This window comes from Haliaeetus albicilla, chromosome 4 (assembly GCF_947461875.1).
Source record: "Haliaeetus albicilla chromosome 4, bHalAlb1.1, whole genome shotgun sequence".
In the NCBI taxonomy this organism is placed as follows: Eukaryota; Metazoa; Chordata; class Aves; order Accipitriformes; family Accipitridae; genus Haliaeetus; species Haliaeetus albicilla.
This window is the reverse complement of record NC_091486.1, coordinates 54267218-54294100: the sequence shown is the minus strand read 5'-3', so window position 1 is coordinate 54294100 and position 26883 is coordinate 54267218. Positions and strand designations below refer to the sequence as shown.

General features: G+C 48.3%; 1 protein-coding gene across 6 annotated transcripts in view; it reads right to left on the bottom strand.

Moving 5' to 3' along the window:
- CAMTA1 (calmodulin binding transcription activator 1) overlaps window positions 1-26883 on the bottom strand; it is a 324130-nt gene that overhangs the window by 231500 nt on the left and 65747 nt on the right. For all 6 annotated transcript variants that reach the window (XM_069782905.1, XM_069782903.1, XM_069782907.1 and 3 more), the window contains one exon: window positions 10826-10893. In XM_069782905.1, the coding sequence (XP_069639006.1) occupies window positions 10826-10893 (68 nt within the window). The remainder of the gene's footprint in view (window positions 1-10825; window positions 10894-26883) is intronic.

Below are 26883 nucleotides of genomic sequence, written 5' to 3'. Positions count from 1 at the left end.
CTCCCCTCTCCAGGCCAAGCGTCCCCACGAAGACGGGGAAGAGAAGGCTGCAGACAAGACGCCGTACCTAAGGCGTTACTCCCGCCTCTGCCTGTCTCCATCGCTGCAATTCAAAGCGACGCATAAACACATTGCTTGCATTTTACACCAGCGCTTAAAACAATTCAACAGTTTCACTTGCGAAGATGGTGGTCTTCTGTCATCTGCGTCACTCCCTCAGCTTCTCCACTGGTGTAAGATGAAGCATAGACAAAACCAAATGGCTTAATACAACACTGCCTTTGTAAAACCCTCCGTTTTTAAACGTTACTGGAAGACAAGCTGAGCAGAGAGCTGTCAGACCCGCTAACTGTCTTCCAGCCAGCCAAAAGATGGAACAAGTACAGATGTTATTAGTCTCATTAAAATTTTGTAAATTAAACAGCGAGAAGGAACAGCCTTATTTATCTTAATTGAGTTCATCATTGACATTTATAAAATAAATACAGAAGGAATGCTATGGGCACAATTCACTCTCTCTGGCAGCAGCAGGAGTCACAGGCACCCCGATGAAGCGCAGGGAGGGATGCTGCTGCCTGCCTGCCAGGAGAGGAGCCGGACGGCGCCAGCTGAGCCCCGAGGGATCCGCTGGTACCTCTCACCTAAGCATTCCCTGCTGCCTGAAATCCTGCAGCGGGCATGCTGCGACGTGGGGGCTCGTCTATGGAGATGGAATTGAGCAGCCGGCAGCACTCCAAGGTTCAAGTGCGATGGTCGTGCCCGCGGTCCCCAGCTCCATCAGAGGAAGAATGTGTGATTCAGCACATCCACCAATTCCGTGGTTTTGATCACAAGCAGCCACAAACACACCTCTGCAGTTGCGCACGGTCCATTCGGTGCGTGCTGGTGCCTGGCCCTCCTGGGAGGAGCTCTTTCTATCGCTATCTCGACCAGTGCTCCAGAAATTGTCATCGCTTCATTGTTTTAAAAATACAGCCACGCTGTTCCACAACTTCACGCTGCACGTGGTATTGTTAAATTAGGCTGGAAAAAAACATTCAAATGGTACACACCGGCACATTTTGGCTCTACAGTGAAAAGGCACAACAGCTTTGCCAAAGTCGATAGATTTTACTGTTCGTTTTGTAAAAGTGCCAGGCATTGGAGCAGCAAGCAAACAAGATGCCCCGGGATGACAGCACACTGGAGAAGATGGAAAAAACCAGTGCTTTCCAGGTAAGTGGAGTCATTTTTAGGCAAAACTTCATTTCTCAGAATTAAAAAGAATTCCTGAACCGTGGAAGCAAAACTTTTAATTTCACACCGTGACAGAGGTGGGGCAGGAGGGTGGGGAGGGACCACCTCCGGCAGCTACACGGCAGGGAAGATCCCGGGAAGCCTCTTCAGCATCACCGGACCGACATCAAGTCCCTAAAACCCCATCCACGCATCGGGGCCAGCGAGGCGATCACAGCAGCGCCAGGTGCATCCTCGCTGGACTGAGCCGGGTGATGCTAAAAGAGGAGGAGGAGGAGAGCGAGGCGATGCTCGCTTTGAGACCGGTTGGGCCAGGGTTTAAGAGTCACCACCAAGGAGACAACAGGATTCCTGTCAGGAAAGCTTCCACTTCTCACACTCCACCGGGAAGCTCATGATGGGCTTTTACCGCTGCTTTATTTCCCTCAGAATCAATAGAAAACAATAATCCTACGGCCAAACATAAATCACATTGCAGAACTCAGCGAATCATCACATGGGACGCCTCAGGACAAGGCCTTTTATTTAATCCCAGAAAAAGCACCGTTAATGATTTAGCAGACTCCTGTTCCGGGGCGCTGGAGATCTCCATCCTGCATCGAGCACGGCCGCCGTTGCCCAAGCAGTTAAGGTTTATTGGCGGAGCAAACGCCATTTCAGCCTCGCGTGTGCCAGGCGGGCACAAGCGCCTGGGAGCGGCTCTCCGCACCAGCAGGCAAAGCCCACGGGGGCTGCACGCCTGTGCCTGTCCCGACACGCGCCCACCCTGCCCGTGGGCTGCAAAGTGGCTCCTAAAATGCCTTTTACTACTGGTTGTACTGGAAATACCCCTTCGGGCTGCACCAGGCCAGACCAGGAGTGCTTTACAAGGTTGCGCCGTCTGTTAATGCGGAAAAACGATGGTAGGTAAAGCAGCTGCATCACGAGTGGGAAATTAAAGACTCCTGCACTCAGCTAACAGCGGCAGCAGCTCCAGCAAACTCCGGCAGAAACTTTCTCTCCGCTCCCAGCCGGGAGACAACACAACCCATGGGAAGGGTTTTTTTTCTCGTGAAAGCACAGCCAGCAGCCCCAGACACCCCCACGGGAACTGCAAGCTCAGTCCAGCCCCGCCGAGCACCCAGCCAGACAAAAGGAAATCCAGCACCAAATCAGCTAAGGAAAACGGGAAAGCGTTTATCCTAATGAACAAACTTTTTTCCCCCTGAAAAGCGTACCAAAAACTGGCAGAAGAATCATGTCGGTTTACATCCTGTCAGGAAATTACAGGAAAGAAAAAGGCACAGTGGAAATTATCTGTGGGTGTGAGATTTAAGGTACATTTTTAATTAAAACAAAAAGACCAAAGCTGCGATGCAGCGTCATAAAGCAGATAATTTTACAGCTGGATGGTCTCCCTCTGATGTACTTGAAAACCATTTTTAAGTGACATAAAGTTTAACATACCGGTACATCTGCCTACCCACCAGATTCTACACGGAATTTAAAATTTAATTATAGTGAAGTATTGTTACAGCACGCGTAGCAAGAATGCCAACCGAGTGTAACTTTAGGAGAATCTTTGCCAGATTTTTGTAAATTTGTGTTTCTCAGGACTAGGAAGAAAAAAAAGAAAGAAAAAAAAGCTCAGCCCCTGTATCTGTGCTCTCAGCCTTTGTATTTATTGCCCACCCACCATCTCCTCCACACTTGGACTGAGGAGGTTCACGCACTTCTCCAGCACTTCTCGCCACCGCCTGCAGAGCAGCGGGCGGGTGAAATCGCAGCGTCCTCTCGTAGCAGCCTCGGCGCAGGTAACCGGACTCGGGAAGCCGGGGCTGCACTCCCTGATGCTACGTTACACACAAGGAGTCTCCCACAAGATCCTCCTCTAAATGCAAGCACAGGGACGTACGCATCCTGGAAAACCAACCATCTACCTACAGGAAAATGCATAAAGCCACGTGGAAACGGAATACTGCAGGTGTAGCAGGCTGTGTGTGAAGGCCAGAAAAGCAGCAGCAGCGAAATGGGAAAACACGTCCCTCAGTAGCTGGCGGTGACGGTACGAGGACAGACAAAATTAGCTTTGTTAGAAGGTTGATACTGCAGGACCCCAGCAAGGCCTGTGGGGCTTTGACATCGATGCCGTAGAAAACGGGAGGGCGAATAGCAGGAAACCAAATCTGAATTACCAGCCTTGGGACTTTACAGCAGCTCGTGGAGCAGCAGGCAAGGGGCCGGGAGGACGAACGGGAGGGAGAGCTGCAGGTTTTCAGCTGAGAGGAGAGCCGGCAGCCGCCAGCATCTCGCCGCAGCACCAATCGCCCCCATTAGGCAATTAATTAAACCCCGCGGCGCCGCTTGCACCACCAGTGACAAACGCCTCTCAGCTGCACCAGTTCACATGGACTGCGAAAGGACGTTATTCCAAAAGCTGGGAGGGAAGGGGAAGAAAAGAGAAGAGCACAACGGGAGGGTGAAGTTCGCACCTCACAGCGGGAGCGAGGAAGCCTTTTGCTGTTCAGGTACGCCAGAAACAAAAAGAGAAACTCCTAGCGCAAAGGACAGAACCTTCGGGACGGGGGGAAAGGAGTAATTACACATTTCTGTAAACGTCCAGGAAGACCACAACCCCTTTAGAGAAACCAAAGGACACTACAAGCCCAGCAGCGTGCGCATGAACAGCACGTGCACCCGCCAAGCACGCCAGCTACCAGGTTAGCAAATTATTCCTCATGCCACAGCAAGATAAAAGCCTGCTCATTACTTACAAACACTGTTATTCAGCACCAAAAAAAAAAACCCCAACCCCAGCCTCTGTAGTCAGCTCCTCATCTTCCGACAAACGCGGGTTGTTATACAAATCAATTTGTATTCTTCCAATCTGAATAGCAGGTCCGCCGTGATGCACGGCTCCCGGCTGCTCTTCACACACGTGGGGCGCAAAAGCCCTCTTCCCAATTCCAGATTTCTAGCACACGCTTGCTAACGCACCAGCGTGCAATTTAAATCATGCTATATTTGCCACAAATGTTACACCGTCCCCGTCCGGAAAGCAAAGCATCCGCCCTCCGGAGACAAGGCATCCCTTTCCACCGGACCCTGGGCACCCTGATCTCTGCTGGCCAAGGACGGGAGAGTGGGGAGAGCCGCGATGCCTGGCTCCAGCCCAGCACTCCAACTTCAGCGCCAGACTTCCTGAACGGAAAAAACTTTGTCAATAAATAATCCCAATAAATAGTTTCTTTTTAATCAGTTGGTATTTGCAGGCCATTAAGATGCAACAAGCAGTCTCAGGCACTCTTTCTGTACGTTGTTTTTGATGCAGAGAATGTATCGGAAAAAATGAGAGAATATCATTAAAGGTTAATTATGAGCAACTTAAAGGTTATTTTTGCATATCTCACCTCCTGGACAAAAGATGCTTCTTCATTACCATACCAGAATATAAATTAAGTTGCAAAGCCTTTAAAATGCGACAAAGACTTTAATTTTGTTGCTGTTTAAAACAGTATGAACAAATACCAGTCCTCCTATCCCTTCTGCAGCCTCTATGCATTGTGGAGAAAAGGGCACCTCCAAAGTGGTCCCACAACTGCAATTAGACCCTCCATCCTTCTCGGTACCCTTAGACTGGAAGCATAAAATGCATGATAATATGGGATGGTCTGGCGGGTCTGGTTCCAGCCACCAGGAGCCCCAACCCAAAATCTCTCCTTGCACACCTTTACCTTTCTTCTGCTCTAAATGGGACAAAGGCAGCTCCTCTCTTATTTGGCTCGCAGCCCATTAAACCCCAATCACACCGTCGACACGGCAGGGACTCACTCGTACCGAGCGGCCTCTGACACCCGGAGCATCCTCCCACCCCTGTAACATTTGATCTGGAAACAGTCAGAGCCTGCCCAAATTTTGAAAGTCAGTTTTGTCCAAAAATGAACGCCACGTCTTTTCCTTGGCTGTATCTATCGATGGAAAAAAGCTTACCAAGCCTCACTGAAGGCTGATAGTAGTTTGCTGAATAATTTAATCGCTTTATTATCAGATAATTGCTTTTTCTGACAATTCCATGTTTTCTAGGGTTCTCTGTCTCTCCAAGGGGCGACGCTGCAGGACTCTCCCCTGACTCTGCATGAAGAAGAGCAGGAGCCTTTGCACCCCAGCACTGCCGTCCCCACAAAGCTGGGCAGCGGGGACAGGAGATGTCCATCTGCATGGACCAGCTATGGAGCCAGCATCTTTGAAACCGTACCCAGCTGACGCGTGGCAAACTCAGAGCCTGGTGAACCCACGTAGTGGCTGCGGAGAGATCAGCAGGCTGGAGGAGCCAACCTTCAGCGTCCGTGCCAGTTGAATCCCGCCCATAATGGAAATACGGACATCTCGCCTCGGTTGTCCAATGCCGTCTTCCATGGTGATGCAGCTCTCCTGAGCCGCGGGTTAAATACGAAGGGAAACCAGCTCTCCAGGAGCACCAGCTCTCCAGGAGCACCAGCTTGCACCAGCTGCCCAGGCTGGATCAGTCATGGCCAGGGCTTGCATGAAATACTTGAAGACCGTCAACTGATCTGGGCCAGGGCGTCCTGATGGCTCCCAGCGATCCTGCCACTAGGTCACGTTAAAACAAATGGGGTGAGCTGTTAAAGGAATTAATTATTGGCGTCTCAACACCCCTGGACCACAGCGGCTAAAAATCTATATGAATCAATGCTTCTCAAAACCACCTCTGTACTGTTTATCCTCTTCAGAGGAAAAAAAGGAAAAAAAAAAAAAAAGAGTAGGAAATACTGAGAGCAGCGAGAAGAAAGCGTTGAGAGTCATGAAATCTTTAAAGTGTAGAGAGAGATGTGCCACAGTTAGCAGGGATTATGCCAAGCAGCATCCCAAGCCAGAAAGAGCTGACAGCACACACATTGCCTTTGATGAAGGAAAAATAGGTCATATGCGACCCCAAACATGCAAACAGAGTTTCCAGCAACACAAGCAGAAAATCCAAAATATTGCCACCACGCATGGGTGAGGTTGATGGTCCTGGATCCCGTGGAGAGTATGAGCCACGCGAGAAAGCAAGGACCTTTCAAACGTGCCTTGAGAGTCTAAACACGGTTTCAAGAGTATTTTCATCTGCAACAAGCAGAAGGGGAGACGGACAGAACTTTTGCCATCGATCACAAGCTCTAGGCAGTTGCCTTTTCACGACCTCCCGCTCACACGAGCGTCTCCTCAACACGGAGCCTCCAGCTCAGTTCACGAGCGCCAGGACATCCTGGCAGCAGATCTACCCAACACAGCAGGACGGCTCCCACCCAGAGCATGTCGGCGAGCCGCCTCGCAAGGTAATGACCTAACACAGTAAATGAATTCCAAAGCACAATTGTTTTCAATCTTCATTTAAACCCAACCTTAGTTAATCTCACTTTAATGACATAGGAAATGGAAATCCCCTTAATAAAGTAAGTTATGAATATTTATGAGCCTATTTTTACCTGAAAATTGAATAATTCAATTAATTTTACTATTAATTATTTAATACAAAATTACTATACTGCAAGATCCTAACTTATCTTTAAGAAGCCCCCAGTCAAGATATCCAAGATGAAATACATTCCTTAAGCTGGACTGCCCGACAGGTAAGGACCGGAGCGTGCTCCTCGGGCGATGGGCAGCGGGACGGGCACGAGGCTCGGCTCGGCTCCTGCCCCTCGCCCTGGAGCAGGGTCGGTCCTCCCCTGCAATCCCCCCGCGGCAGAGGGTCGGTCGATGCGGACCCCATCCCTGCCCCAGCTCCGGCTCCAGGCCCTCTCCCACCCCCCCAGCACCGGCAGCGGGGACGGCCGGGCGGGCAGCAGGGCTCACCGCACCTGGCGATGCTCTCCAGGGGAGACAGGCGCGTTTCTTCTCGCTTTTACATCCCCCCCGGGCAGTTTTGCTGAAATAATAATTGTATTAGGTTTGCCTGCCGTGCTCCCTCTAAATCTCATTGTGGACTGGTACCCTCCGCTCCAGCCTAGGCACGAGCCCGCACTTAATGTAACAAATTGAATTTCCCAGGAAATTTCAAAACTCTGGAGCCAGCAAAAATCGCTAAAAAAGTAACAGAGGAAAACAACCACTATTGTGTGTGCATTTTCAATCAGGAAAAGTGATTTCTAACCGGCCTAATGTAATCTGCATCCCTGCTTTCAGCGACCAGTATCAGCAAAAGTTGAGGTGAATAAATGGTACAACAGTCCTCTCCAAGACACGACGTCTCTGATGAGAGAAAGCCGGGTTACTTATTTCTCTGCTTTTCGCTACCTTGGCACATCCTCCAGCCTCGAGCTGGGTCCAGGTTCCCCGAAGCCTCGGCTCACCACGGGGGCTGCGAAGCATCACCCCCCCGCAGCCCGCGCCGGCTTCCGAGCCGAGGACCAGCTCTGCCCGGTGGGACGAGCCCTTCCCACTCCCACCCCAGGCACGCAAACGGAGCTCGGACGTTTTTTGTTGTCGTTGCCGCTGTTATGAACCGGGTCCCGACAAGTCTGTGATTTACCAGGTTGGGATTTTTCTGCGGGAAACGCTGCCCAGCCTACTGTCCCTGCCCGTGACACTAAAAAGTGATGCTTTTTTTCCTGAAGGCAGGAGAGGGGAATTAAAATGCTAAAAATAACCCAGGAGGTAGCAGAAGTAAAACTGAATTCCCCCAAATGCATACCGACAGCGTATGTAAATCGCTATTGATTTGTAGGAGCAGGCTGCTGCCCAACTTTTTTAGTTGCAGGAATCTTAATGTCTCACTGCCTAAAACAGCATTTGGGCTCTAACCTCGTAGCTTCTGGGCACGGCCAAGTCTTTTCAGTGGCCTAAGCCTCACTTGTGAAACACAGGTGAAGCTACATCGGATCGCTCAAGCGTATTTTTAAAATCCCCTAGAAATGATAATTACAGAAGGCACTTAGAAACAGATAAGCAAAGTATCTTCATCTAGCAGAACGTTTTTGGACTAAGAAGGTCGGCTTTGTCACTGAAATTCCAATGTAAATAACAATTAAGTTCTACTTGATATACAAATGTCAAGTAATTTTTTTTTTTTGTCGTCACGATTTGCATTTAAACTTGGAAATGTCAGAGACTTCAGCCTTGCTGCATTAGCAGAAAGCTTCCCCAGTTCACCCTGCTGAGTGGAATACCCACTGTGGATTATCTGGCACATTATCAAGTAACCAAACACCATTTCAAGGAAACATCAAGGTCGATGCCTTGCGAGGTGTACTTGTTAATTTATGTTGATAAACGGGAGTGCTTAAAAGACTGTTGTAATAATACTCCAGTATACTTGCATCAGCATATTTTATCAATTAGAGTCATTCAACAAGAAGTTTCATAAAAAAGCCATTTTAGCGACCTTTAAAAGCTTTCTCATCGCTCCTCTAATGCCACCACAACAGCATCGTAAGAGGGTTCCTCCTCCATCCACGACCAAAGTGACACCTGACCGGTACTGTGTTGTAAACACGGGAACTTCTTTATGAGAAAGAGATGAAGACGTTCGGAAACGGCAGGCAGGGCTCGAAACGAACTCTTCCTCTTTTGCCACCTTCTGCATTAGCTCAGTAACCCGGGAAGTCGCCAACAGCTCCGGCAACCGCCGGCCCCCGACGTGCATCGTCCAGCCGCTCTCAGAGCCCGCTACAGCCATCCATCTAGCAGCGATTCCTCGGGTCATGCTATACATCATCTTATTAAGAAACTCCGTAAGCGTCAGTGGTGCAATTAATTTTTATTAATTGTCCGAGATGAAATTAGCAGCACCCACAGCAGCAAACAAAGAACAGGGAGTGTTCCAGTTCAGCGCTGGATCGATGTCGTTAATTCTGTAATACCGAGAGCCCTGATTGTATGAACTCAGCATTTAACTCTTCCAATTAATTTTTATATTAAAAAAAAAAGAAGGAAAACTAACTCAACAATTTAAGAAGGTCCTTGAACAGCCGTCACAACTTTCCATCTCCTGCGACACTCATTCTTTCAAGTCTAAACACACAGGAGGAAGGTATTGTAATATTAATCAGACAATTTTCATGCATTGCCTTTAGCAAACCAAACTCTTAAAATCATAAGACACTGCTACAAAAACATTTATAATCTCCTATCTTTAGTGATGCCATGTATACCCAGACTAGTTAATATGTTTTTCTGACCACTTAATAGGCTTATCTGGCAAAGGTTCAGCAAGAAATTATTTCGCCTTAATTCCAAAACTTAGACTACCAGGTCAGAAGAAAGCTTTTTCTCATATTATCATACTACCTGCTGTCCTGCAGCCAAGAAGGGGAGTGAAGCAAAGTGTTTATGCACCCACCAAGGTGAGACTCTTGGCTGCCATCCACAGGAAAGGTCCATCTATGGGCCCTTCAGCCACCACAGCAGCTTTGGGTCTTGCAGAACCATTTGAGAAAGCAATCGGGTTTCAAATGTCTCTCTTTCCAGGTATTATGGACACAAATGCATTACTTAAAGATATCACGAAAAAATATAGAACAGACTGGGGAGGGGACGGACGGACACCCCAAACCAAACCTAAAATCACATAGCTTTTTTTCCCCTTATTTCATGGAAAGCAGATCTTCTCTGTGCCCCAACTACTGCTGCACTGCGCTCCTCCACCTCTGCCCTCCCCTCGGCTGGGAGCTACGAAACACCCAGGCAATTAATCTGCCCTACTCGTTAGGGTCAATACCGGTCCTTGCGTCTCACTGTAATTTCTGCTCCTGCTAATTACAGAGGGAGGCAATGCCAAACCCAGCAACAAGCTGCCCAGGACACCGCCGGCACTGGGTCTCTGCAGCGGATGGCGATGGGATGCGGGATGCTAAAAAAGGCTCTTCTCCCACCTTGGTCCTAGCAGGCTCCCTCTGATAACCCTGCCCTTTTCAATAGGAAAGAGGTGGATTGGTAAAAAGAAAAAGAAGAAAAAAACCCATGACATCAGAAAGCAAGTTTTTTGTGTTGGTGAGACATACGGAAACTTTGCGAGCCTGAAACGGCAGGAAAACATCCGCAGCCGAAACGTCACGTATCGGTTCCCAAGGGAGCGGAGGAGTTAAACATTTATGGCAGCGTGAAGAAGACATGACATTTACTGAATAATAAACTGCAAACATGTCTGTTAATGCGGCTTTTTGGGATCTCCTCGCCATCAAACACTTAACCCCAGCAAGAAAAACACCAAAACGCAAACAATCCCTGCAACTGCATGTTAAACAGGCAGAGCACAGGGGAGGGCTTTGCGCTTTTTTATTTATTTAAAGTTGGAGGCTGCAGGGAGCACTGTCAAGATAAATAGCCTGCAACCTCGCTCACAGGCTTTCAAACCCCTTCATCTGAAGGCATACAATTAAATCCTGAACAATCGGGTTAAAACTTTAACCTGTCAAGATTGCAGCTGTTCCATTTTTAATCAATCTGATTTCATTCAATAAAATGCTCATTAAGTCAATTAATGAGAGTTTGGTGTCACAAGCCATCAAGCATGACTGGGAGCTTTTGCTCGGTGGCCAACGCATTGATTAGCGAGTCAAGTCGTCAGTGAGAATGAGTCAATGTGCTGAAGCATGAGCAACGTTACCTTGTTTTAGGGGAAGTTGTTAGCCATTCTTCATGCTTTTCAAACGTTATTAAATAAGCTGCAATTTCCTGAAAGAGAAACGCAGAAAGAAAAAAAGAGTTATTTGCATGGCTGTGTTGGAAACCGGAAAGTTCTATAACAGAGAAGTTTTATAACTGAGACAAGGAGCTGCCAGCCCCGGGTTAGGTCGCAGCTTCAATCAGGTTTTGACTGCAATAGTGTGCTCAGTCAACGTTTGTATTTGTGCCACCAAAGCCAGACTTAAATAACATAATGAAGAGATGCAAACGAGGAAAGACATTAACATTTTCCAGCGCAGACAATTTGCTGGTAATTTTGGTGACCGCAGCATCGCCGAGAGCCTGGCGTTACGTCAGGAGGCAAAGGGGAAGGCAGCGACAACACGGACACGGGAAGCTAAATTAAATATTTATAAATAGAACAGCATCACTGCAGAGAGAATTACTGAATTATTAATCGTTGCCATAAAAAGCCAGCGGGTGACATCAACATAAGTCATCGCTCCCACTTGCAGGAATGATACGGGCGATTACTTCCAGATCAGAACCGATTTGTTCGCAGGAAATTATCGGCGCCGGCGAGATAATTCACGACGGTGCTTGTACATACACCTGACGAACGCGGGATGGCCGCCCATCAATTTCCTTGGTACAAACCCGGAGCAGTTGTGGGGCGGCCACGCTGCAGACAGGCTGAGCGTCGCCAGCAGCCCTGGGAGAGACCAGGGCGATCCGCACCGGAGGAGATGCAGGACCAGTGACCGTCCCAAACGGCGACGGCTGCCGTCACCACACCAGCAACGTCCCGACACCTAGAGATGGCCAAGGAGCCCTGGGGCTGCAGTCCGCAGGCTGCTGGAAACAAGGTCCCCCCCACCCCGAAGATATACTCAGAAATACGTAGGGTTTTGATGGTTCTCTTCCAAAAATTGCCTACCAGCCAGGTCCAGAGTCTCCCTCTCGGAGGGAGACTTGCAACAGCAAAAGCTACGCAGGAAGGTCAGCGAGGCTGCCCTGAGTGTTCCATTGCCTCAAATTAGACCACGAAAACGCGTGCAGTTTAATCTCCAGAGCTCCTGCAACAGAAATGTCTACAGGCTGTGCCATCGCAAAGGTAACGCACACACAAGAAATGGGTCTTTCGACCAGGAGATGATTTTTTTTTTTTAAAAAAAGATAGTTCTATATAAGGGTTGTAGCTGTGTAGTACCAAAGCTAAAAAAATCCACAATGCTCTCCAACCAGCTGGCCCAAGCATCTGCTAGAGCCACAAAATGCAATTATATTACTCCCAAACGAGACGTAAAAATATCTTGTTTCCAATACTCTTGGTTTTAAGACTCATACTTAATGTCCTCTGGGTATTGCAGCGGTGCCAGATCTCCGTGTTATGTACTTTATTAGAGTTGTGTGAATGTCATATTAATGACTCCTGACCAACATGTTTACACTGCAAATAAATTCTCCCAGAATCCACTGCCGCACCCCTCGCTTCCCAAGCCCGACTCTGCATTTTTAAACGCCTACCCTAGCAGCAGACGATGGGAGCAGTACCGCTTCTCCGTGAGCCAGGAGGAGGAGCAGTGACATGAAGCTCCGAAAACACTTCTTTTTAATTTCTGGCTAATTGCCACATAAAATTCAATACCAAAATAACCCGGTGCAGCCCTCCACCAGGACGCCAGTTGTTGGCACAGCATCTACACTCGCGACCTTCCCAGAGGACACGCCAAACCTTGTGCTTTTACAGAAGCCACAGTTGAATCAGATGCAAGTGCTAAAATTCAGCCGCTGCACGGCCAAAAAGGTCTGGCCCCAGATTTCCACTGGGGTCCAAACAGGCATTGCCCGTCGCTCCCCACAAGAGCCACCGATGCAGCGTTAACTCACGGCTTTGACGCAGGGTGCGAGTTGTAGGAGCCAACCGCTGATTTCATATGTGTGTGTGTGTGTGTGTGTATATATATATATATACACATAAAAAAAATACTCTGCAACTGAAGTTCTTCAAAAAATATGAAACAAGATCTCTGCTTTTTTTTTTAAAGCCAGTACAGTATTTCCACCAAATGTGCTGCGGTCTGCAGAATTTTATTCCCAGCCCATCCCACATTATGGCCTCGAGTCGCTACATTACAAATCTGCGTCATCTCGCACCTTACAGGGAGATGAGCTTTGGAGATACCAAGGAACGAGTGCCAGCAGATGCCGAAGAGGGACCTCTCTATATGTCCTCTCTAACACCCAAGTCCCCCGGATGCTCGCAGCGTATGATCTGCATGAGCAGGCATTTACAGAAACAAATCCCTTCAATGCAGAGACAGATCCGGCTGATTCACCCTCAAAATCCTGCAAAAATAGGCATGTTTGGTGGGCTTCAGATTAGCATGGGATTTTTGCCTATTCCTACTAAAATTAAACTTGCCGTAAGGAGAATAAAGCAATTTTTAACTTTTGTGGCTGAACAAACAAACGCATTGCTACAGCAGAGAAAACCAAAGTATTTCAGGTGAATGAATGCTGCTCTTACCCAAGGCTCATTTACTTTATTCCCTCCAGCCAGCCTATACCCTGCACACTCAGAATCTTCATCCCAAGACTGTCCACCGATGGGAGGAGCTGCGGCAACGAGACGCTCCCATCTGGAAGGAGAACGTTTGTTTCCATGCTGCCGGCCCGGGCCTGCTCAACAAATTTGGACAGACCGAAGAATAAGCTGCTGATCGACGCCGCAGGCATGTGGGCGACCCACTGAAACACATGCACCGAAACACAGGCATGTTCCACAGTACAGAAAGGCACAGCTCCAACCAGACGCCAGGCTGGATCTTGAGACAACTCAAAACGCGTAATTCAATTCTTCTAACAGGATAAAAGAAGGATCCGCATCAATCAGGATAGGAGCTCCCCCAGGCTTTCTGCTTAATGACATATTACAGCCTGATTTCCCTCCTCCAGAGGAAATACCTTGGATAACAAGGAAAATCTAGCTCACGGCAGTGCTATAAATTAACACGCAGAGCAGAGAGATGGCGAATCCTCCACGCTGCCTTCCGTGCCCCGAGTGCTCAGAATTACAAGGACCGACATGCAAATGGGGAAAAAAAAAAAAATTCCCAAAATCTCCTGCCTTGTCTGCTCGCCTTGCCCATGCCTGCCTGCAACCCCATCACCCGGAGCACCGCACCCTTCACCAGGACGTCTTGGCATCACCAGCAACGAGGAGCCGGCACGCTCAGTGTCGCAAGCTACCGTGCCAACAGCTCCTCGACCCGGTTTGCGTGCTGCTGGTGCGGCGGGGGGGGAGCCGAAACCAGGCACGCAGAGTCCGAAGAAGGTTCGGCGTCAGGAGAATTCCTGCCACGGTGCCCGATCGCTCCCCCAGCCGCAGGACCCCACGCCACGCTGGGGAAGAAGCGGTGAGCAGAAACGCCGGTTTATGGTTTTGACACCTACGTGCCAACTTCTGTCAGTACGTAAGCACCGCGACTCTGGGAGAACAATCCCTCGTCTGCCACCTCAAACTGGAGCAGAACTGCGAGAAACAGATGACTCGGTGATGCTCGGCGATGCCGGCGGCGAACGCTCCCGCACATGCAAAGCCCGGCGGAAAGGCATATCTCGCGTACCGGGGGGAACCCTGCACAGGGACTGCACAGCAAAACACCGCGTTTCGAAGGGAGGGAGAGAGCAGAGCTGCATGCACCAGGCACACGAAGCAGAGGAGCGCAGCGGCAAGACGCCTTGGGTCAGCGCCCGCAGCCTGGATGGAGAAAGCCTGTCCCAGGGATGGGATGCACAGGACCAGGATGGGGAGGATGCGCTGGGGAAGGCTTCTCTGCCATCAGCAGCAAAACCCCTTTAAACCCCGGTCTTGAAATGTTCTGCTTTCTGTAACTACACATCTTTGTGTCCGTGGCCCAGGAAAGTCCCAGAAAACCGCAGAAGCCAGGGTTGGCAGCAAACAGAGGTGGATGCTTCGAGGTCAGAGGCTGGAGCGAAAGGAGATGCTTTTCATGGAAGAGACAACACAGGGGGCATGCACACACAAATCCGCAGCCAAGCAGCTCCTCCAAGCAAAGCCCAAACCAAGCTAAAGGTGAGCCTGAGCAGCTCAAGTCATAAAAAAAGCTGGTTTTTTTCAAATCCGAGGAAAGCACCACCTGTGAGCTGCAAAACACAAGGACAAGGTTTCTGAGAAGTCTTGAAGCCGCAGGCAGCACAGAAAGAGCTGCAGCTGGGAGCAGTCAGCACTCCAAAAACCCAGGGTCAAACTCACCCCCAGCAGCCCAAGTCTGGAAACTTTCCTCCGAGACACCATATCCCACACAGCTTCTTGCAACAAATGAATTCCTACAAAGTTTTTGCTATAGACAGGTTGGAAAAATAAATCCAAAAGGCCCAGAAAAAGTGGTCAGGCTAACGCTGCTGTTTTATCAACAGTGTGCAAGAGGTGCTTTTTGAAGCGTGTGCCTGTCTGCGCTTTGGGGCACAAGCAGGGCTGCTAACGAAGAGCCGGTGCTCATCAGCTGCGCGGGGCATGTACCCCTTTGTCACACCAACACAGTCTTTCCTTTTGAAAGAAGGGGGAAGAAACAGATTTATCACCAGAAGACACAAAGTCATTAAATAATTAAAAACAAAACTATAGGCACAATAAAAGCCCTCTGATAAAAAAACCCCTGCATTTTAATGTGCGTTAATTCCCCTAATGATTCACTCTGTATGTCTTCCAGGGTCAAATCAATGTCTTCACCAAAAAATTCAATTATGTCCCATTCATCGTATCTCTGGAGCGAGGCTATTGTTTGCTTTTGTCTCCTATCAAACCCTTTTCCATTGCTTCTTGCCCGAGATTACAAACAAAAGGCAGTGTGGCACCAGCAAGGTCAGACAAGACAGAGCCAGGCTTTGAAACCCCAGCTCTCTGTCCTCAGCTTTGCTGTTTAATTATAACGCGAGCAGAGAAAATAAAAGGACATGCACGCTTGCCATAAACGCCCGACTCATCACCGCTGGCGAGTCCCTGTGGGGCACCGGTCGGGGTAAGTGACACTGGATGGACCCCAAGGCCACCCAAGAGCATCTCTGTGGGCAAGGGTACCACGCACCAAGCCCAGCAGCCCCTTGGCTGGGACGTCCCACCCGGCCCCGCATGCCTTCTAAGCCCAGTTTTGGAAAAGACGTCAGCAAATAAGCCGAGCGAGCTTTGCTGAGAAAGGTCAAAATACCGAAACTTGTGCGGATCCAGCTCTGTTTCTGACTGTGCCTGCCGATTCCACGGCAATGCTCGGACCGTGCCTTTCCCACCTAAGTGAGAGCCTGTAGGACTGAGCCCTATGTTCATAGCTTGTAAGAGACTGGTAAGGAAAAAAGGCTTAATTTGATCAGCTAATGGAAGCACCCCATAAAGCAGTGAGGTAATTTCACATTAAAATCACACGAGTTATGTTTCATCCTAAACTTGGTCATACAATTCAGTGGTTTAATTTATACTTTGTTGCTAGGGCTGAAAGCATTTTACATAAACGAACATTCATTTTTATTTTGCGCTCCCCCGTTTGCTAAGATTATTAGTTTGAACGCGTCCAAGAGCCATCAGCTGTAAAGCCAAGCTAACCGCACCAGACGGGACGCGCGCGGGCTGTAGCGTCTCCAGACGACCGCCACCGAAGCCCTTCCCGTTGCTCGTCCTCCGGCTTCGTGCCGACGGCCCCACGCGGGACCTGCGCCGTCAAGCCCCGGGTGAAGCCAGCGGAGGAGCGAACCGCAGACGTTATCAGCTCGGGGTGCTGCGCCGGGAGCCCGGACCGAGGGGCAGCGGCGGCGGCAGGAGAGCCAGCACCGCGCTTCCCACCCGCCGCTACGTGACCGCAGCTTCTCGGCTGCTTCAGGACTCTGTCCTGCTCTCAGGTGAAGGACCGGCAGGGGAACGTGCACGTTGTTTGGAAGAAAAAGTTATAAAGAGCTCGGAAACTCGCAACAAATACCCCCGCCTGGCAGCAGACAATCGCCGAATCTGAATTTCAGCCCGGAGGAGATGCGAGGAAAGGCTATCGCACGGGACGCCTGTCATAGAGACACGAGCGCCGGAGACGGCAGGGCTGCAAGTGCAGAGCCATCGCTCGACAGAGCCGGCAGGCAATCGTCCCACACGGCTCTCGCCCAAAACCCTGAGCGCGGGCGCTCCTTAGCACGAGCTAACTGGGATTACTGTTGTCCCAGAGATGGTACCAAGGGGCTGGCTGAAGCCACGGATTCGAGCGGCGGCGGCTCTCTCCTCCCAGCTCAACCCCCTCCAGGTCATCTCTGCATCCTTGCGAGGGTATCAGCAATTCCCACCTGATCTCTCAAAAGAAAAAGAGAAACTGGAACCCAAATAGGATTCCCCGTGCCAGGTAGCTTAGGCCACCTATCTTGTCTCCAAGCAATAAATCATTAGTTTAAAAAAAAACAAAAGTCTGAATTTCAAGTTATTACTTTGTATGAATTATACGCATCCAAATTAATAAGCTTGAAATGTATGCGTATTTTAAGAGGAAGCAGGAGAGTTTGTACACATCTCTGGATTTATACCACAGAGCTAATAAAGTTGCATTCTCTTGAGCAAGCACATTTATTCTCTCAGGAAATCTTCACGTCCTCGCTGCTATAAAGACAAATTCCAGCCCATCGCTTCCTTATCGTCCTTCCACTCTGAAATGAAAATACAAATTCATGTTGATTATGTAGCATCTCCTCAGCTGGGATCAAGCCATTTTCATTTTCTAGCCGTCCCTGCTCTCAAAGCCATTAATATTCTGAATATTACAACTACAAACTGATCTGAAAGCCACACAGAGCAAGGTCTCACTACCTTGTTTAAGCATCACTGGAACAAAAATTGCAATACCATTTCATTCGTCCAGCTGTTTGGCCTAAAATAGCAATGCAGCCTTGAAAGGGACATCGCTCGGTGAGCTGGGGAGAAATGAGAAGCAAGAGAAAAGCAAACAAAGCTTCTGAGTAACCAGCAGAGAAACACAAGTCAGGCTGCTGTCGGGTTGAGAAATACCTGTCAACAGCAAACACTTCTACACCAAAATGTTTTATTTCCTTTTGCAGGCAGTGCTTTATTTTTTGTCTCCAAGTGTTACCCATCTGCAACTTTCTTAAGTAAAAATGTTGATCTGCACACTCCAAAGCTGAGAAGAGGAATAAACCCAAATATTACTACGGTTTTACTGACAACCTGTGTTAGCGATACAAGCTGGAGGCTGATGGGATAGAGGCGTCCTCGTGTTGCATTTTGCCAAGAGAAGCCAGAGTAGGTTGTCAGGCTGGATTCGCACAGCTTTGGTTTTCCAAAGCGTGCCAGGGATTTTCTTCCAAAAACCTGCCCAGCCTCCCAGCAGCAGCCACGCTTTGCCGGGACTCGCTCTAATTGTCCCCAAATGCACGGCAGGGAGAAGCGGGACGGCGTGGTGTTACCCCGTTTCGTGTCTGATGAAAGGTACCTGAAAGCAAGCTCCCCAGTTACTACAGCACCTTTTCCATCACGACGGAATTAAAGACAAAAATAAACTAAAACTTCACTTAAAATGTATTTTTCTAACTGAGTAAGGGTACACTAACTAACATCCTATCAAATTAGATGGAAGCTTGGTTTTATTATCAGTATCTGCAGCTAACTAATTGAATCATTTACAACCACCACCACACTGAGGGGCTCTCTGTCCCAAAAGCGGGAGGCTGTAGCGGGGGGGCTGCCGTGCACAAAAGCCTCCGCTACACCCTTGTCCCCTGTGGGAAAAAAACCGGCATCGGTCCCTGTTTCCTCAGTACCCTTGTGGGGGGAGAGATCCGCTTTGTAACGAGGTCCCTGCCTCCTCAGGACTCAAACTTCGTCTCCTCGGAGCCAATGCAAATTCCTCCTCGCTGTATAGCTACGAGGCGCTATTGGGAAAAGTGGATCCCTGCATCCCTGACACCCCTCCCTCCGAATATCCTCCATCCCAGAGCGATGCTCTTGCCCTGGGGATGCCCTTCTCCATCGGCCGCCTGATGGCACCTATGCAAGGATGCTCTGCTTCACCCTATGCTCCACCACCACAGCTCCCCCAGCAAATGGCTGGATTTTAAATGCCCGTTTTCTGGCAGACAGAAAAACCGCAAGTCGCCAGGACGTGGCGGCTTCCGGAGCCATCACCGCTGGGGGTCCCAGCTAGTCGCCTGGGGAAGAAAAGGCTTTTCTCTATTCCTGGAGCAATAAGCCAAACCCTGCTCCGGAAGGGTCTTAAAGGAGATTTATTTTGCAGAAGCCGTTTTAGAGCCTCTGTGTAGGAGAGAGTGATAAATATTCCGGCTTTCCCCAGTCTCCGCTGCTGCTGCTTGTCCCCCTGGGAAGCGGCAAAGCAACCGGAGAGGGGAGAGGGAGAGAGAAGGCGTAAAGGGGGGAACAAAGGATTCATTTCCAAAACCTGGGACAGGTGAACATGACCTGGTGACGTTCACCCACGAGGATGCAGGGATGGAGAGGGAGAGCTCACCCCCGTTAACCGGGGCCGTGCTCGCGTGCAGCAGGGGCGCTTATTTATACCCATGAAAATACCATTAAATAGCTTAAGCCAGACCACTTGGTCTATTACTCTAATGGGTGAGAAAACCACAGTTTTGGGGGCCCAAAGTGTTTCTTGCTTTCCCTTGCTTAGCCAGAGAGCAGATGACCTGCAGCCTGCCAGCTGCTGCCAGCTCCTTCGCCCAGCCTTGCCCAGCAGAAAGCACCTCTGCAGAGTTTAAATCTTGCAAAAGAGGCGCAATGGCAGCCCTGGGACCACTAATTGGCACCGCAGGAGAATAAAGCCACGGAGTGGAAAACGCATTTGGTGGGGGAGATGTACGTCTTGTTTCTCCGTGTTGTGCACGGCGACGAGCGGCTGGATTGCAGGCGCTGGGATGTTTTCATTAATAACAGCGTCTCGCTAACCATCTGCTAAAGGTCCACACTATTAATTTAACAGAAAAAAATGGAATAGATTACGCTTACAGTTTTCAATTAAAGTACATGATGTCTTCAAACTGCAACCTTAATTAGACATTACAGGATGACATTTAGGAATCCTGAACTGATCAAGTCATCCGATTGCGAAGGCGTTCCACAGTAATGCCAGGGCAGCACGCACCCAGGGTGCCGCCGAAAGGGGTGCCCCTCGAGTTTTAACGCTTGAGCAGCTTGGCTTAACTCCTAAACTTAAAGGAGTAGAAGGGTGAAACCAACAGCAGCCTCAGCACAACAAAAAACCCCAGCTTCAAACAGGCTTGGACACATTCCCAAAGAAAACTTATGGAGAGAGACAGGAGTGCAGAAAGGGGGGGGGGGGGGGGGGGAGAAAAAAATAACAGAGGTCAGATATGTAACCAACATCATCCAAACCCAAGCCATGGCACGATTTACACCTACACCTAAACACTTCCAGGGAGACTTCATGGAAACGGAGAACTTGATCTACCCAGACAAAGGTGCCCCACAGCACCCCCACTTAACAACCACTTTCCTGCATCCCAGCAAATTCTGACCGTCTCCACTGATAATTAATAATTAATGATTATTTTACACAATCCCATTTAGACTGCATTCATAGAACATTTTCCAGCACACGTAAGACTTCAGCCCACTCTGCTATACTTTTCATTAGAATTTTAATTTGAGAAGTTGCTGGAGATTGTTTATTACTAGAAGAAAAACGGCAATTGAGCTGTACAGATTTGTAAGGCTCAGCTCAGTTAAGTCAAGGCATTTCCTCCAGGTCACCATGACCAGAGCTCAAAGTGGCTAGCCCTTGTCACTCTTAAACTTCTCTAAGTTTAGCAAGCGGACAACTTAAATGCTTTATTTTCAAGGCTAAACCCGGTATGAAGAAACTCGATTAAGATGAGAAATAATTTTCTCTAAAACTGATGAAAATGAGAAGAAAAAAAAAAAACCCAGTCAAGTGAATAAGCAGTGATTAACAGACACCAGAGTTAAATGACATCTGCTCAGCAAAGTCACCTGCCAAATACACGTGGAAAATAGTAAACTTAAAATATGCAACAGGTCTCTATAACAAGACCATAATTCTGCACAAAGGCACTTAGCAATAGCTGTCCTGAACTGCTCACCTCAGAAGTACCGTTAGTCACAAGTATTAGCGACGTCAGACCTTGAATCAGGCAGTGCCTAATGGGATTAGGATGGATTTTATCTTCCATTTCAGTCCCAAACTGAGGGATAGTCAGTGGAACAGAGCAATATTAAATAATGCCCAATCTTTAGTTACTGGAAAATACCAACCGATCATTACATGATTATTATTATTATTATTATTCTTTTTTTTAAATGACCTTGGACTAAACTTTGCACTTTAAAGAAATATATGAACTATCATCTTGCTGTCACTGTTAGCTTTAGTACACAAATGGGACTTCTCTTCCGTAGGCTGAAAGCCTCAAATAGGCAGTGGGATAAAAGAAGAAAATTCAGTGAGATACGTGTATCTACGTTGCATCAATTACAGTATAACAGTAAAAACTTCAATTATTTTACATAGTTCGAACAATCATGTGGTTTGAAGATGCTGAAGAGTGTCCCCATCCTCTGGAGCCGGCACAGCACCACGGGGAGATGCTGCCCTGTTCTCCACTCCCACAGAAACCAAGGGTAACATTTAATTTTCTGCAGCTCTCCTCCATTGACTGGCAAACCCCACCCGTGCTTTGGTGCAGCAGCCCTGCTGAATGCAAAATCAAAGGGCACTCTTTACCTAAAAAATGTAGCAAAAATACAGATTTGGGAGAGAAGAGGCCCCAAATGACTTTGCCCTTGAACCGCTTCGTGTTTATTCTGGCAGTCTCCCACTGAGCCCAGCCAAACCATCACACGTGAGGGAGAAACACGAAGGATCTCTATATAAAGACATACCACTCCACTGTAATGCTGTATATAGGGGTTTTTCCCCCCTTCACCTCTCTAATTCTTCCCCAGCGCTAAGGCATGCAGGCTACATTAGTAAACATTTTCCAGACAGCCCCTCACATTTTTATTGTCTTCTTCAATTAAGGATGACAAATTGAGAATATTTAGCTCTTTTGGCTTGTTTCAGTAAAACAGCCGAGTTAATGTCAGCTGGAAGAACGGTGGCTGAAGTAGTACTTCAGGCAGTATCTGCGTTATTCATCCTTTTCCCCTTCTTTATTCAGGTTTAAGTACCACATCATCAGCAAATGTGCTACATTTAACTTTTTATTTTCCATCCAGATTGGAAGAGTTCAAACCCGCTTGATTTCTGGTTTTTAAGGGAAAGCAGCAGCTTGTTGTAGGCAAGGAAGCACCCAAAGCTGAACCCCCACCAAGGGAGCAATCCCATGGCAGCCACTGGAGGAGATCCGCAGAGAGGAAAACCCGCAGAGCTGTTCCCATCACCTCCCGCCAAAGCCACTGGGCACACTCTCCTGCGAGAGGCCGTTCCATATCTCCAGTCGAGTCCGGCCAAGTCCAACATCTCCAGCCCTGGTAAACAAGGGGGCTGAAGGATGCTGGTGGATTTTAAGCCGTAAGAATCTGGACTGCTGGCCTTAGGAATACATTTTGGGGGAAAACGTCAGGTTTTGTTTATTTGCAGCCTGCTGCTACAATCACTTGGCTGGGAGCCTACAGGGATTTCCTCCTTTTGGGTTTCAAAGAGTAAAATGCAGACACGAAAAGAACAGCACTGGTCAGAGCAGGATACCGTGCTTGGTATTTGCAATTATTCTTTCCTAACTTGCCAAATGTGTAGCCTTAAATCGCAGTTGTCGGTGCGAGGCTATGAGGATGCTACATGGGTGCTGTGCGGATACCGCCCGTACGCCTGCTCGGGGAGGAGATCTCCATCCAGCACCAGAGCAAAGCCCTGGCTGGCCCCAGCGCTCGTTCTTACACTCGAGACCAGAAACCCACCGCGTGTTCCCCTGTGGATTGGGATCGACAAGCCCGCACGTGGTCCCTCAGCCCCGGGTGCCCTTTGCTTCCAGCCCCCTGGGTGACAGCCGACCCGGCTCTGGCTGCGAGCATCACCCACCAGCCCAGCTCGCCCTCCTTCCCACTACGCCGGTGACACAAAGTCCTGCTCTTTGCAACGAGGCAGCTACACCCAAACACCAGATGAGATGAAAATGTCCGCGCTTTCTCGATTTGCCTCTCCCTGCAAGGAGACAGCAGCAAACCCTTCCACCAAAGAACTGTGCAAGGTTCATTAAAAGGAAAATATCCATGGTAATTGCCCCTTTCTGCATATTCCTCACTCCAATATTCTCTAACATAATAATGTTCTACATTCCTGCAGAACTGTCTTTTCAGCATGTTTTTGCATTATGCCTAATTTTGTAAGAGTTTTTCAGTCCCACATAATGACACAGTTCAATGCAGAATCAGATATAAATCTGGCTTAAGAGACTCTCAACAGGAATTCATTTAAAACTGTAAATGTTAAAAGATTCTGTCTCTGATTTATGGCGTTTCCTTATTTCAAACAGGGAATTAAAATCCTTCTTAAAAGATACACATTAAATCATGATAAAAGCTGTGTTCGAATGAAGATGCTGGTCCGACCGAGAGCCACAAAGCACGGAAAGCTGGAAGGAGCAGTAACTGGTGCATTCTACGTTCTCGGCTAAAGCGGCGCTGTCCTGCGACGAACTCGGTCCCCCACATCTTTGTCAGTGTAAAGTGGTTTTCTGGCAGTTGCTGCTGCTGCTTGCATGCTTCATATATCCCCCTCCTGCCCTCCAAGTGCAAGGATCTCTCTTCTCCTGAAGATCTAGCTAAATAAAGGAGTTGCTTTACCAGAAATGATTATTTCATGGTTTTATTCCTTTTGTATTGTTTACATGGAAGACTCTCCCAGCTCTCCAAGGTGCTCTGTAAATATCGCACAAGTGCCCCTGTATTGTTCTGCAATACAATTTTTAACCTTAAAAGAAACTACCAATGCTACTCATTATTATCACTCCTATAATAATTCTTAATGTTTTGTACTTGTGAACAGATAAAATGGTACTGATCGAGTCTGGAGCATCACAGCATTTGCAGCCCCACACCCAAGCATGGAGACACTGATGAAAGTTTACAAAAAGCTTTTGAAATGAAGCCGTGCAGTGTGCCGATACAATTCCCAAGTCCTTTATTAAGTAGCCAAGATCCCAAAAGAAGAGGGGCCTACGAAAGACTAACGGCTTTCGGTTGTGCTTCCTAGAGGCGCACTCACTGCATCGCCAGATGCCAATCTGTTGCAAGAGTCCATAACTTTGTATTGCTCCATTAAAAGAAAAAAATCTAAATGGAAGAAGGACCAATATCAAATATAGGAGTAAACAAGTAGAGAGGCGGCCAGAAAAAGCATTATTCAAATATTTATATAATTAATTGCTCATTACTCACAGGCCACAGAGCTGTTAGCAGAAACCGAGAGCTCCCTGCCGTGCAGCCTTCAGAGATGCAAAAGGCGGTGCCCGTTCATTCATTAAAACCTTTGGGTCACCCTGACACTTGGACCTGAAAACACTCCGGGTAACTGTGGTGACGAGGCTCCGAAATTCTATTTCTAGGAGCCAACTATCCCTCACAAATCTTCCCAGAGACAATACAATGGAGTTTAAGCTCTGCTGCCGTTTCTCTTCATCACACAGCTGGGCAAGCAAAATCAAATACCAGCAGGTATTTGTTCTCTTCCCCAAACATCCACCCAATTAATCCAAACAAACCTCAAACAAAGCCTAGGGTGTCAACGGGATAAAAAAGACCTTTTGAAATTGTTGGTATTATTACCTAAAACATTATAAATGATCCCATTACACAACCAATTAAGAAATTCGTCTTCCTTCCACCAGGCAGGATGGAGCAGCTACGGACCGAGCATCAGAGCCAAGAGATCTGCAGGGATCCCCCAGCCCTCCCCGCCGGGAAGCAACTGCAACAGCAAAAGAAAAACCAAAACACCTCGGGAGGCAGAGTTTTGTTCCCAGGCTAAGTTAAGACCCGAGCCATTTGTGTTGTAAATCTAAGCGCTAGGCTCTCTTTCCTCATTTCAAGCATTCATGGCTCGTTAAGTTCTTCCTCCTCCTTTTAACTCTTACTCGAGGTTTAGAAAGAAAACAAAACCATGAAAAATGAGTATTAGGAACACAGCTGTGATTTCCAGTTCCCGACCTGTGCTGCTGGGTTGGCTGGTTTAGCTGTTGGGTTTTTGGGGGGATTTTTTCGGTGTTTTGGCGGTTTTTTCCCCCCAGATCTCCCCCAGTAAATCAGTGGATTCTTCCCAGAAATGGGACTGACAGGTCAAGTATCTGGAAGCGGCTCACGAATGCTGATTAATGGATGGGATCAGCTTCTGTGCAACTCGTTACGCTCATGGCTGCAACCAAACTGTCCTCCCTTCTGTGTGGGGCAGGAAAGTGGAAATATTTCTGCTCTAGGTAGGTATCTGGCCATGCCTATTAACCCAGGGCTGTTAGTCTGGGGCCTCACAGCAGATCTGACCCCTGAGAAGGACCTGCTATCGCCAGCTGGTTTTCATCCGCTGGAAACTCACCCTCCAGCCCAGAATTATTTGATATGTTGGAACAGAGAAAGTCAACAGCCTAAAACCAGAGCAGCATCAGGGAACCATAAATTCTTTGCAAGTTATTTGCAGACTTCTGAGATTTTACTCATTCCTCACATTCGAGAAAACATTTAAGAAAAAAAGGACAAGGGGAAAAAAAAAATGACAAGAAAAAAAGGGGCATTATTTGTGCAATAAAAGCCATTTACAATACTGAGCAGTGCCAGGGCAGCAAATTTCCCAGGATTTCTAGCATTTCTCCTCAGAAAGGAGTCGACCAGAACGTTGGTGTGAAACCAGGGACAATGTCCATATCACCCAGGGGAGAGTGTGAGGGACGCACGCTCCCGCAGCGGGCCGGCCCCTCTGCCTGGCGCGGCTGCCTGCGCAATCCGGGTCACCTTTTGGCTGCCAGCAACGGCTGGAAAATCACTGCAGGCTGTGCCGGGGCTGCCTCGTGTTTTATTAAATAGAGAGGAGACGGCTGAGAGCGCCAATAATGTTTTCCAAAGGTTAAGCATTACAGGCGGTTTCATGGTCTTTACGTTTTTAGGTGGTGGATTTCTGTCTTTTTTTTTTTTTTTTGTAAATAAAAATAATCATAAATCCTAACATCTGCTCCCGGGGTGGCAGCCTGAGCCCTTGGGGTCCATGTTCAGCCAGGGAAGAGAAAGAAGCTGCCAGGGGCTGGTGCAGGTGTTATTTTTAGTGCAACAGCTATTTACCAGCTCCATTCCCAGAGGGAATTCAGGGAGGAAAAGGGATGCTGATGCATTTCTTACTAAATATAGAAAAAGGGTGAGCCACTGTACACGGCATGACTGCAGCCGCCAGCTCCCACCGGGGATGCAGCCGCAGCGAGGGGGAGGCCGGCCCCAGGTGGTACCTGGCACCCCGGCAGAGTCCCTGCGTGCAGGGCTGGATGCTTAGTTCACTGCATTTTAACCTTCAAGCTCTTGGCATTTGGAAAAAGCTTTTTAAAAGCAGCTCTTAGACCTAATTGGCTCCAATTTGAAGCCTTGATCCTGTAATGAATGGCTCCAGAAATCAAACAAAGCATTTTCAACACAAACAAAATTGCCTGTTATGAAAGCAGAACGTTTTTAGGGTAATATTGACTTTAACGCGCTGTCAAGGCAAATCGACAGCAGGGATGAAAACAACCCTCCCTCTTCTAAGGCAGTCCAAATTCAGCCGCTGAGAGGGGACCTCAAACACTCATCCAAGTCTGTTTCATGGCCCCGACAGCGGGCTCATTTCATAACTTATTTAAAATTCTATACCTTCAAAAAAAAAAAAAAATCTTGTTTAACAAAGAAAGGGATGCATTTCAGAATTACTCTTCTTCCCTATCTTTAAGCGTTTAAAGTTCTCGAGAGTCAGTTTTGACATCAAGGAGCTCCGCATTCCCAGCTAGATGGGGATTCCCTAAGTCCTTTCA